At 37.8% G+C, this 13,320-nt stretch overlaps 1 protein-coding gene across 1 annotated transcript; it reads left to right on the plus strand.

Annotated features, from left to right (window-relative positions):
- Positions 1-6,769: 6,769 nt before the first annotated feature.
- On the plus strand, positions 6,770-9,089 carry LOC129737746 (uncharacterized). The gene is made up of 2 exons (XM_055728906.1): positions 6,770-7,041; positions 8,828-9,089. Exons 1-2 carry the CDS (start codon positions 6,770-6,772, stop codon positions 9,087-9,089), a joined length of 534 nt encoding a protein of 177 aa, XP_055584881.1.
- Positions 9,090-13,320: the final 4,231 nt, after the last annotated feature.

Below are 13,320 nucleotides of genomic sequence, written 5' to 3' on the forward strand. Positions count from 1 at the left end.
CACAGAATCTGTGTCACAGAACACAGAATTTTTAAAATTTTCACAGAATTCACAGATTTTCTAAATTTTGTTCAGATTTCCAAAATCCGATATTTTAAAGTCACTTTTGACTTTTTATTTTTGACTATAATTCAAGAAAATATGAAAACAAGGTAATGTAAAATGATATTTTTCTATCAAAACTGTAAGTATTTTTTTAATTTGTTGATGTTTCACATGATTTCTGCAATGAATTTCGAAGAACTAGCGTCACAGAAAACCGTCACAGAATTTTAGGTTCAAATCACAGAATTCGAGAATTTTTTTTGTCGAAAACACAGAATTGTTTTCGGCAACCTTGCTTGTGATGCGATAGGGAGGGACGTGAATTCGTTTTCATTTTGTTCCTTTCAGACATACGCAATTCGGTTAACTTGGGAGGTTAATGTCGGTGGGAGCAAATCGAATCAGCACCGGTCGCGTTATCTTCTTGTACCAATGATGCCTTGTACCAATGATGCCGCCATTGGCACAGAGGCTGAATTGTGGGTGCATTTCAAGGCAGGTTAATGCCTATATCAAAAAATAGATTAGTCTTCTAATTTTTTTTACTTTTTATCATTTAATAGATTAAATCTACACAGTAAACGAAAATTACCGAGTTCGGTAATTTTTTTACCGAAATCCTAACATGTGTAAATCGTTAAACTGTTCGGTAATTTTTTCGGTAAAAAATAAACGAACATCGGTAAATCGATTCTTCATTTACCGATGTTCGTTTATTTTTTACCGAAAAAATTACCGAACAGTTTAACGATTTACACATGTTAGGATTTCGGTAAAAAAATTACCGAACTCGGTAATTTTCGTTTACTGTGTACGCTCAAATCACGATCTTATATTGAAAAAAAGGAGAACTTCATACTGATCCGATAAAATACACAGTAAACGAAAATTACCGAGTTCGGTAATTTTTTCACCGAAATCCTAACATGTGTAAATCGGTAAACTGTTCGGTAATTTTTTCGGTAAAAAATAAACGAACATCGGTAAATCGATTCTTCATTTACCGATGTTCGTTTATTTTTTACCGAAAAAATTACCGAACAGTTTACCGATTTACACATGTTAGGATTTCGGTAAAAAAATTACCGAACTCGGTAATTTTCGTTTACTGTGTACGGTATGAACAAAATATTATCATGAAATACTGCCATATGGCATACCTAACTATGTTTCATGCAAAAGAACTAGTGATATAAAAAATTTCACCTAAATTTCAGCCTTGACGTATGCTTAACATCCGTTTCTACCATTTTCAATTAAATGGTATCAAGATATTGCAAGTGTAAATGAAATACAGCTAAAAACCATAAATATGCGCATTTAGCCCGCCAGTTTCGAAAATCGGCTATTTTGACTTCTTTTATTATAAAATTATTTTCACAAAAACTGTAAGAGATTTTAACAGAAAAATTGCTCTAACATATATAAAACAGATGTCCGCCCATGTGTTTATAGTTTTCAGACTCATATCTATGGGAATATGGGAGAAAACGAGTGCTTTCCTTAATATGCGCATATAGCCCGCCCTATAGTGTTCCCTAGATTCAAGAACTTGCGCCGAGGAAGCTCGTTAAGGCGAGGGTAGGAGGACGTTAAAAGTTCTCTACCGTTAGCAGGAAATATTTTCGATCTTATAAAAATTTAAAATTATCTTTGAATACATATGGAAAACTCTCTTATCAACAAAGCATTAACTCCCATGTGGAAAATTATTTCTGTTCTGACAGTTCAACAATCTTTCGTACTACCTATATGGATCATGCGCTCAACATCGCTACTTTCGGTTGCTTTTTGTTACTTATACAGATACTGATAATAAATTTGGCTCGATTTAATTTAATTAGTAGAAAATGTGTTGTTGTTGTTTGTTACGTGTTTAATGTCGGCTTGTTCTTCATTCATCACAGCCATGGCTTCGATTAAAGTTGTACAGATTAACCTTCAACATAAACGAACAGCAGCAATAAATTTATGTCGGCTCATCCAAAATGGGATTGGATCAATTGCATTGGTTCAAGAACCTTATTTTAGAAAGGAAAATTTTTACATCGGGAACATGGTCAAGCCTAGCTTTACTGTTTTCAGTAAAGAAGGAATGACAAGCGCTCGAGAAATGCCACGTGCATGCATCCTTGTCAATGGATATCTGTGTTATAGAAGTTACACAGTAAACGAAAATTAACGAGTTCGGTAATTTTTTACCCGAAATCCTAACATGTGTAAATCGTTAAACTGTTCGGTAATTTTTTCGGTAAAAAATAAACGAACATCGGTAAATCGATACTTCATTTACCGATGTTCGTTTATTTTTCACCGAAAAAATTACCGAACAGTTTAACGATTTACACATGTTAGGATTTCGGTAAAAAAATTAACGAACTCGGTAATTTCGTTTACTGTGTACTTTGATGAGCGACACTGCCGTTCTAAGCAAGAATGTCCCATGTGACTTTTTTGTCATTTTCACTTTTTTGCTGGAAACGGTCTCTTTTAGTGTTAACTTTCGAATAAAAGCACAAACAAGTATACACAGTAAACGAAAATTACCGAGTTCGGTAATTTTTTTACCGAAATCCTAACATGTGTAAATCGGTAAACTGTTCGGTAATTTTTTCGGTAAAAAATAAACGAACATCGGTAAATGAAGAATCGATTTACCGATGTTCGTTTATTTTTTACCGAAAAAATTACCGAACAGTTTACCGATTTACACATGTTAGCATTTCGGTGAAAAAATTACCGAACTCGGTAATTTTCGTTTACTGTGTACTTTGTTCTGAACTTTGTAACCTCCTACTCGGTTACAACTGGCATTTTGGGTACTTCGGTGGCAGTTTTGCCCTGAATATTAAATGTCCTTAAATGTAAATTTACATGCAGTAAATACTTTATATTATATAAAATAAAATTAATATTTAAATAAATTGGGCATTTGAAGTTAAATTGTCAAATAGGAGGTTAGCAGATTTTTCTCAGTGCAGCAGAGTAGGTTGACTCAACTGCTAGAAACTGCATGTAGCCGAGACACAAACCGCGCCAGAAGTAATCCGCGCCACATGCGGAAACACTAGATTACGTGGCCCAATCACAAGCGTCGACATCACCGATTGGTCCTACCGGAGGAGGTGATAAAAGACCGACGCACCAATGGGCCGGCCTCTTATCCCCTGGGGAACGCGTCCGAGTGTCGTTCGGTAGTTGTGCGCGCCTTTTTACTCGCCAACACAGTTCTGCCAACCAAGTGTCGTTTCTTATTTTGGACCTTGGTTGTAGCAACCAGTGCATGTAGTGTAAGGCACCGAAGCCAAAACAAGTGCCCGCGTCCCAGGAAGACCGAACAGCCGTCCGTCAACATACGGCTTTAAGGACACGCCGTCCGTCACCATACGGCTAAGGACATTTCCTGACCGTACGACATCCCACGGTTCAGGAAAGATTAGAGAACTGCGGTTCTTCATACCAAACCTTCCCAGAGCCGTCGGTAAGAATCCGAGGCTAAACCCGAGTTCACCACATAGCCTGAGGCAGGCAAGGTTCAGCGTGACGCACCAGGGCGTCCGCCATCCCGGTCGAAACCCGGCCGACAACGTGGTACCACGGCAGCGAGATCCAGCACCGAAGTGTCCGGCAGCATCGACGGGTACCCGCAGCAGCAAGCAGAAAAGCAGTGAGTCATAACTGGGGTTTTTTGTAAATAAATTAGAATTTTCTTCCTTATTTAGTTTCTCTTAAATTTCTTAAGTATAACAATTTAAATTGCCCTTTAATTTTGTGTGTTAGACTTTTACTTGCGTGCACCGAAATACCTAAAATACGGGTAGAAACTGGGGTGGGAGGAATCAAAGTCGAACAGGTGAGTGAGTGATTTTCTAGCTACGACGAGCCGACCCTGAGATTGGCTGGAGTCCTGAGTTTCAATTGGCGCCTACTCAAAAAAAAAAAAAAAATGCGAACTAGCTTCATATTTTCTTCGTAGCTAGGGGAGACTCACTGATCTCCTTCCGTTACAGTGATTAACCATTTATTTGAGAAAAATTCGCTAACGTTCACTGCTAATAGTTTGTTCTGCGAATTAGTGATCAAAGAATCGGATGTGATATTTATCTCTATTTGATTTCTTAATTCGAAGTTAAATTCTTTTATTTTGTTTTTATTGTTTGAAGTGATTGATTTTCGAAAAAAAAATTAAATAATTTAAACGCTCATTTATTTTCATGGTGTATACTTTTTCATTCATAATACGTATGGGAGAGTGAGGAATCATGGGCCACTTTTTTTCGTTGTTCCATAACTTCTTTATTATAAATGATAAAATAAAAATGAAAAATGGTATGCTTTTCTACATTTTCAAGGTATCATAAGGCTTTTTTTTTTATTTTTAACAAGTTATTTTCCTCAAATTTTGACTGTTTGAAAAAAAGCAATATTTTTTGCATTTTGAAAAACGGTGGGGAATCGTGGGCCACCAAATCCAAATTGACCAAATAACATGCAAAGTTTATGAGTTGACCCAAAACTGTGATTTCCTAACTCATTTCGTTATTTTAAAGAAATTTCAGATGATGAAATAAAAATGAGAGCTGCGTATGATCGAATAGATTCCAAAACCTGGCTCGCAAACGTTTTGGCAAAATTTCTTATACAGGATGGAAAAAAAAATTTCATAACTCTTCATTTGGCATAAGAAAACTTTACAGATAGGAAAAACGTATTTTAAGTTCTGAATGTGTATATAAACATAAAAATATAGGTGATTCAAGATGTGTGGCCCACGATTCACCACAAGCTATGATTTGCAAATTGGTTGCGTTTGTGTGACTTTTTGATGTTTCATCAAAAATTCCTTTTCCACGTGAAAGATCATGAAAAAGCTAAGATCATATGCGTATGAGCATATTTTTGTTATGCACTTTAGGTTCCCCATCGATGAAATTAGCGGGTGTTTTTTTAATTATGTAAGTAAATTTTTCTAACTTTTTTCAGCTTGATAAATAAAAGGAGCATATGATGCGTATTTAAGTCAACAACATATAGGAATATATGCTCACGCAAAGTGACGACGATGACAGTTGGTTTGAGATTTTTATCTCAACACACATCAGAGATATTGAAAGTGGCCCACGTTTCCCCATGGCCCACGATACCCCACTCTCCCCTATATATATTAAATCAAACCCATTTCATTCATAAAACACTCATATATCGCTCTCACAATGAGCACCACTGATAGCACACAGGCTATAACCAGGATGGACACACTCCACCAACGATTTTTCGATCTTCGTGTTTGTTCAGGGGAAAAACTGGCACCACTTAGTGAGTTACCACCCAACATAAATTCTCCTCTCGCGATCTACTACGTTTCCCAATAGCTCTGTAGAAACAATACGATAGGTTTTCGATTGTTCTTATACTCACCACTAACCCTCAGTATCGTGCTTTATACTGGGGAAGCAATAGTATACAACCATTGTCGATCGCGCGCGCATGTTTCTTACACTCGATACTCCGTCGATCAATAAACGTTTCTCGAGTTAGAAAGTTTTTTAATAAAGTGATTGTTTTGCTTCTAAGTCACGAGTTTGATTAATTAGTGTCCGAAGTGTTCGTCCCCACTTTCCGGTCAAATCCGGGAACATAATTTGGTCCTTCGAGCCGGATGACTGACCGGTGGACATTCCGAAGTGTGGGACCAAGTCGGACAAGATTGAACAAAGTTCAGTGACCTCGTGTTGTGTGAACAAAGGGCATTGACCCTTTTGTGAAAAGCGCGGCTACTAAAGTACATTGGCCTTTTGTGCGATCGAAGACGCCCTATTGTTCACTTTGCGGGCAATCACCAGCATCTGTGCTCCATCACCATCGCCATCGCGAATTCTGATTCGCAAAACGTGATTTCTTTCGGAATATTGATTCCGTATTATTCCGGTACGTGTTGGCCAACATTAGATCCCGACCCGATCAGGTTTCTGGGAGCCAGGAATTGCTTTTTCTGAAGACGGTACCAGTCGCTGATTATCGCTCATTTCAACGGGCGGTTGAACGGCTAACGATAACTTCAACGGTTGGCCCAAAGGTCATCGGTCCTGGTGGTAAACGTTCCGGATATATCGGTGCATGCGGAGAAACAATGAAGTCGTAAGAAACAGATTCAGGTTTGATTTTGCATGTTGGTCTGTGGTGTCGTCATGCATGAGACGTGCACCGAATGAATAAAAGTGGGTTCTGATGAAAATATTAAAATATCGAGCTTCAATAAATTTTAGATTCGATTATTAAATTCTCGCCAATTAATTGGTAAATTTACAATCATCCCTGGGTTTTTTTCGCTGATTGACGATTGGTCTTTGGTTCTGCGGGCTTTGTTGGTTTTTTTGTTGTTTTCCTTGGTCGATTCCCCCTCGCTGCAGTCAATCATTTTTGCACTTGTCGTACGTGGAACAGCGCGTAAATTTGTGGATTTCGGAGTCAAAGTGAAAAAAACGGTGATGAATCAAAGAGTGAACTTGAAAGTTTATAGTGTTTCTATTACAATACTTTGCTACAGTGCCCAATTTCAATGAACGTTTTAAAAAAGTGCTACAAACTTTCGCATTGTAATAAAGTATTGCAAGTGTAAATTGAAATCAAAAAACACTTCTTGAAATATAAACTATCTAAGTGCTGAAATATTATTTGATAAATCTTTTTTGTGATTCTGTGTCGGAGAGTGCAACAATTTAAAATGACCAGCGAGCTGAAGGATCTAAAAAAGCAGGAGAGGCAGATCAAGTCTACTTTCGACGGTGTGAGGAAGTTTTTGGACCAGTTTAAGACAGAAAAACATGCAGCTCAAACTGCCACCCGACTGGAAATGCTTGAAACAGCCATGAAAAAATTCTACACTGTGCAACAAAAATTGGAAATCGTGCAAGAAGAGGAAGATGAGGAAACCAAAGAATCCCCCGAGCAGCACTGCGAACGTCAACAGAAACGTGACGATGCCAGTGCACACTGGTACAGAACATCAATCTAGCGGAACTAAATTAATAGCGCCCAGGGATGAAAAGATAGACTTTTGGTGTCTTCGACAACATTGCATAGTTTTACAAGGCGCATACTTTGAAATAAAATACAAAGTCGAGGGGTCCACCAATAGCAAGATAAAAATGCTAACTTTTTTGTTAAGCATTTTAGAGCTTTGGTTTCTTCTACAAAGTTGTTTATCTTAACAAAATACATAACTTTGCTGAACAAGTTAAAGTTCTACAATTTCATTCTAAGGAGTTACAATGAAATTAAAAAAATACCTTGAAAAAACAGTTTTTTAAATCTGAAACGTTGTAGGTAAGACAAAACAATTTTCAGTCTTCGAAACAAAGTTGTAAAATGTTAAGTTCTACAATCGCTTAGTACATTATGATGTGTTTTGAAATTGCTGAAGCGCTGCAGAAAGCATTTAGTGTAATATATTAACGATTTTCAAAGCAAAGTGGTTCGAATTGCGCAAATTTTCGCACCATCAGCCAATGTGGAATTTATTTTTGGTATTAAGAGGAATCATTTCCATATAAAACTAGCGTGGAACTCGGTGGAACTCGAAGCAATTCTAAGATTGAAAATCTAGTATTTTGTTCACAAATATCACTTTTTCAGACACTTGTTTTTACAACATTTGCTTCGGTCAGGAATAAATGGTGTATATCAACGTGTTGTCAGCTCTGGTTTCAAAATGGTCATAAATCCTTTACTCAAATTGAGTTTGTAATCCAACGAAAACTTATTATCTCAAAAGTATTTTTATCGCTAAATAGAGCCAAAATTGGCCTGCCACCAGCTACTGAAAGCTGAAAGCTAGTTCACTTTTGGAATTAAATCACTATCACGTGTTGGTACAGATATCATTTATATAATGATGTACTAGAACAGATTCTATTGATAAATTTGAAACGGAAAACCGGTTAAATCATCTAATTATTTCTTTTTCTCAAATTATGCAAGTAAATTGCATCAAAGAAACTAAGAAACTAATAAAGTGTCTAAAAAAAGTGATATTTGTGAACAAAATACTAGATTTTCAATCTTAAAATTGCTTCGAGTTTCACCGAGTTCCACGCTAGTTTTATATGGAAATGATTCCTCTTAATACCAAAAATAAAATCCACATTGGCTGATGGTGCGAAAATTTGCGCAATTCGAACCACTTTGCTTTGAAAATCGTTAATATATTACACTAAATGCTTTCTGCAGCGCTTCAGCAATTTCAAAACACATCATAATGTACTAAGCGATTGTAGAACTTAACATTTTACAACTTTGTTTCGAAGACTGAAAATTGTTTTGTCTTACCTACAACGTTTCAGATTTAAAAAACTGTTTTTTCAAGGTATTTTTTTAATTTCATTGTAACTCCTTAGAATGAAATTGTAGAACTTTAACTTGTTCAGCAAAGTTATATATTTTGTTAAGATAAACAACTTTGTAGAAGAAACCAAAGCTCTAAAATGCTTAACAAAAAAGTTAGCATTTTTATCTTGCTATTGGTGGACCCCTCGACTTTGTATTTTATTTCAAAGTATGCGCCTTGTAAAACTATGCAATGTTGTCGAAGACACCAAAAGTCTATCTTTTCATCCCTGGGCGCTATTAATTTAGTTCCGCTAGATTGATGTTCTGTACCAGTGTGCAGTGCAGTGTTGACCAGCTATTTCGAAGACACCTACTGTGAACTCAAGGCAAGTTTAAAAGCACTTCTTCCTCTGGAAACTGATTTACCACCACCTCAACCCACAACCCTTCCCAGCAGCCTTCCGGGAACCAATTCTCGTGTGAAGCTGCCTGAGATCCGACTTCCTAGCTTCGGATGCCTCACTCGTGAGTGGGTTACCTTTCGGGATACTTTTCGGAGCTTGATCCATTTGAACGATCAACTATCTACTATGGACAAGTTCACGTATCTCCGATCTTCGCTAACTGGGGACGCCTTTCAGGAAATTGCTTCGGTGGATGTGACAGCAGCATTATTCCGTAGCATGGGATCTTCTCCAAAAACGCTACGAGAATAAAAAACTAATAGTTGAGGCCCATCTAGATGCCTTGTTCAGTATTGAACCCATAAAACGAGAGAGCTTTGAGGCTTTGAGTCATCTGATCAGCGAATATGATCGCAACCTGCTACAGCTTGCGAAGATTGGTGAGGAACCGAAAGTTGGAGTACCGTTTTGGCCTACATGGTATGTTCACGTCTCGATTCCAGTACTTTGCGACTTTGGGAGGCTCATCATGCGTCGAAAGAGGTTCCAATTTATGACGATTTGATAGATTTTCTGCGACAACAATGCGCCGTCTTGCAATCTATTGCACCTGCCAAACCATTTTTTTTTTTAGTATATTAACTTTGCTACTTTTATGAGCAGGGAAAAGCCCGCGGGAGTTGAGCTCTTTTCGAGTCCATGCTCCCGTAGGCATAAAACCTCCTCATCATTCTTTATTTATTTATTTTTTTTTTTATTTCATTTTTTTCAGAATATTGGTTTTACAAAGGTGTATCACTTTTTTGTGCACTTGTATGACATTATGATAAGCATATAAATGATTTAGCGATTCTTGGTGAAATAGTAGTGATGTTCTTGTTAGCGGTGGTGGCGGCGACGGTGGTGGTGGTGGCATTTGCTAGGTGGTGGCGGCGGTGGGTGGCGGTGGGTGGCGGTGGGTGGCGGTGGGTGGCGGTGGGTGGCGGAAATTAGAGTAATAAGATGTTTTCAGCGTATTAGAGTTATTGCAACAATCATGTATGGGCTTTATGGTTGATTAAGGTGCATTGGTATGGGGGGTTGATTTTGGTGACGGATATAAAGAATGAAGAGGATGAATGGGGCGGGTTGCACTCCCAGTGAGAATCATCTCTTTGAAGGGAGTACAAGGTCAGCTGTCATAAATTGGAATAAAATTGATCATCTCAATGCTGACAGTTGCGGAGTTTTAATTGAAATATGTTTCAATTTTCGCTTTTAAGTGACTTTTCAAGGGATTTTTGAACTTGACTTTTGATTTTTCCGATTTGATGTGCGGTGGAAGTGAATTATAACGAGTAATTCCATAATAGGTGAATGCATTTTTGGCTAACTCGGTCGTTGGACGTTTCGTTCTAAACGTTGTTTCGTTTCTAAGTCCATATCTATGATTTGGTCGGTTATACGATTCATTGTGGTGGGCCTGAGGATTGTTCAGATGGTTGTGGATAATTGTCAATGCCTGCTGTTCTCTCATACCTTTGATCGGTAGGATCGATTTATCAGCCTCTCTGTACAACTGTATCGTGGGATACAACCTTGGTCGTTTGTAGACTATCTTTAGACAGCGATTTTGGGCGATTTATAGTTTTTTGATATTGGCTTCGGATGCCGCTTCCCATATAAACATCAGGTATTGCATCTTTGACTGGATAAAAGCATGATACAATAACAGCAGTTGCTTCGAGGGAACAAAACTTTTAATTTTCCACAGAAGACCACATGCGGCGTTGATATCTTTCAGCAGCGTTTCAATATGGTTGGTCAATTTGAGTGTGGAGTCGATAATTAGTCCCAGATATCGAAAATGGGTGACTTTCTCTATTTTTGAGTTATCTATCACTAGGTCATCATGAGGCAGACTATTTGTCCTAGCAGAATGTAAAATCATATATTTCGATTTTGTGAGGTTCATTAAAATACTGTTTAAGTATTCGCATGTCATCAGTCATCTTTCGAACAATTGTATTTGGGTTAACATCTTCATAGCACAATGATGTATCATCTGCGAACAGTCGAGGTTTCCCGTACAGCGGTAGTTTTGGAAGATCGTTGATATACACGAGAAATAACAAAGGTCCTAGATTACTCCCTTGGGGGACACCTACTCTCAAAGGACAACGAGTACTGTTTACACCGTTTGCCGATACGTACTGATCTCTTTCATCTAAGAAACTTTCGATGAGCTGAAGAATCCGACCACGTATTCCATAAAAAATCAATTTCTGGATCAGAATATCGTGGTTTATCGTGTCGAAAGCTTTCTTCAAGTCTAAGAATAGTAGGCCGACCTGCTTTTTTGAGTCTATCGCCTCGTACACATTTTTGAACAGCTCTCCCGTAGCCGTTGCTGTACTGGATCCTGAACGAAAACCAAACTGACTCTCGTACAATATTTTCTTCGAATGAAAAAAGCTGGCGATTCGACCAACTAACATTTGCTCCAATATCTTGCTGATAACAGACAAAACAGAAATAGGTCTGTAGTTGTTTACCTCCGTTTTTGCTCCTCCTTTGTGGATTGGTATCACTCTTGCAGTTTTCAAACAAGCAGGATATTTTCCATTTTCTAAACTTTCATTAAAGACGTCTCGAATAAGTTCAGAGAAGACTTGATGGTGGTATTTAATGAAGTTTGCTTGAAGACCGTCTGGACCAGCACTTTTGTTTTGGTCGAGGTTTTTGATTTTGAGAACCACTTCTTCCTTAGTTGCAGGCTCCATGTACATAGACTCAGGTATTGACGTTAGTGTTCTAAACCGATTCGCATCACGGTTACTCGGGATGGTGGAAGCAAGCTGAGGCCCGATGTCACTGAAGAAATGGTTGAATTTATTCGAAACTGCTGCTCCTTCGCTTACAACATTTCCATCGATTTCAAGCTTAATAACTGTTTCCAACTGATTATTTCTACCGGCAAGAGTATTTAACGTTCTCCACATATTTTTACTGTCAGATCTTTGGAAAAGTTTACCGTAGTATTCCTGCTTCGTTTGCTGTTTCAATTGGTGAAGTTTTTTGGACACATAAGAAAGCATGTCTCGAGCTTGACTATCAGCAGGATATCTTTTGCATTTGGCAAGTGCATGGTCTTTTATCTTGATCCATTTCCAGATGTCCAAGGTCATCCAAGGGCATTGGCCTTTAATTTTTGCAGTAATTTGGACTGTTTTTGAGCATTCAATTTTTAGTTTCTTATAGATATCAATGGCGCTACACAGGCGAACTTCGGCAGAAGATGAAGGTAGTTCTGTAAACGCGTTGTTAAACCGCTCGTTCAGTAGGGTGTAATTAGTTATAATCTTTTCTAATTTCCTTTCGCATAGAACCTCTTTAAGACTTAAAGCGGATACTATGATACAGTGATCACTGATATCGGAAAATATTGTATGGTTGATAGTTTTCGAATGCAAAGTATCAGAGGCAATAACGTGGTCAAGAATGTTGCCACTTGCCGGTCTCGTTATGTGAGAATTAGTTGCTCGGGAGTTATAGCTATTGAGAAGTTCTAAGTATTCTATCGTTTGAGGATTGCTGGATTTGTTCAAAGGTATGTTGATGTCGCCTACTATGTATGAAGACGAACCAGGAGTCGTACTGGCAAGCATAGCTTCTATATTAGAATAAAAATCCGCAAACGTATAATTGGGAGGTCTATATATTGCGTGGATATTGAAAACATGTCCTCTAGACTTTAAACGTACATGAATGTGATGATAGCCATTCATATGACTGTTCGCCAGCTCATCACAATCTAAAGTAGCTTTTACAAATACCGCAAGACCTCCTCCGTTGCTGTTACTTCTGCACGAAAACATCCCTCTGTAACCAGGAAATTGTACCAAATCGATGTGGGTTTCTTTCAACCATGTTTCACCCAAGACTATGACATCGAGTTTCATAGAAATACGTTCAATGGCAAGTTTAATATCATCCATTTTATCTCCATTATTAAGTCCCCGTGCATTTAATTGTAGAATATTAAGATTAAAACAGTTGCCTTTGATTCTTTTTATATTTTTATTAAAATCTTCTATACTGTTGAAAAGATAATTGTTTTCACTATCCATGATAAATTAATTTAAATGGTTGACCGTTTGGCCTAAGATTAGTTGCTTGAATGGAGACGTTTTGGAGATGACATGACGAAAGACGAGTTGTTCAGGAAACTTAAGGTTCGTTTATTTTTCGATTCGATGTAAGACTGCAGATCCGGTTTAGAGCTCACTTTTTCAATTCTGGCACCATCGCTTCTTTTAATCAAGATTTTCCCATCACGCCCGGGCCAGACATATTTAAAATTCAATGCTTCCTGCACCTTTCTTGCTTCTTTCAGCAAGTCTCTTCCGAAATTGGTCATTTCGTCTCGTATGGATATAGTTTGGGTTGATCCTTTGAACAAATCTCCAACTTCCGAAGCTTTTAGTACCCCGTATGCTCGCTTTTTTTCAAACAGATCTTCCTTGCGTGATTCAGCTTGAAAAACAACTAATATTGGAGCAGA

Source organism: Uranotaenia lowii, chromosome 1 (assembly GCF_029784155.1).
Source record: "Uranotaenia lowii strain MFRU-FL chromosome 1, ASM2978415v1, whole genome shotgun sequence".
Taxonomy (NCBI): Eukaryota; Metazoa; Arthropoda; class Insecta; order Diptera; family Culicidae; genus Uranotaenia; species Uranotaenia lowii.

Bases quoted from the DNA above. Each gene is read 5' to 3' on its own strand.
- LOC129737746 (XM_055728906.1), top strand. From the start codon at position 6,770: ATGACCAGCGAGCTGAAGGATCTAAAAAAGCAGGAGAGGCAGATCAAG. The intron at 7,042-8,827 runs GTACAGAACATC...AACCCTTCCCAG, and splicing joins GACGATGCCAGTGCACACTG to CAGCCTTCCGGGAACCAATT.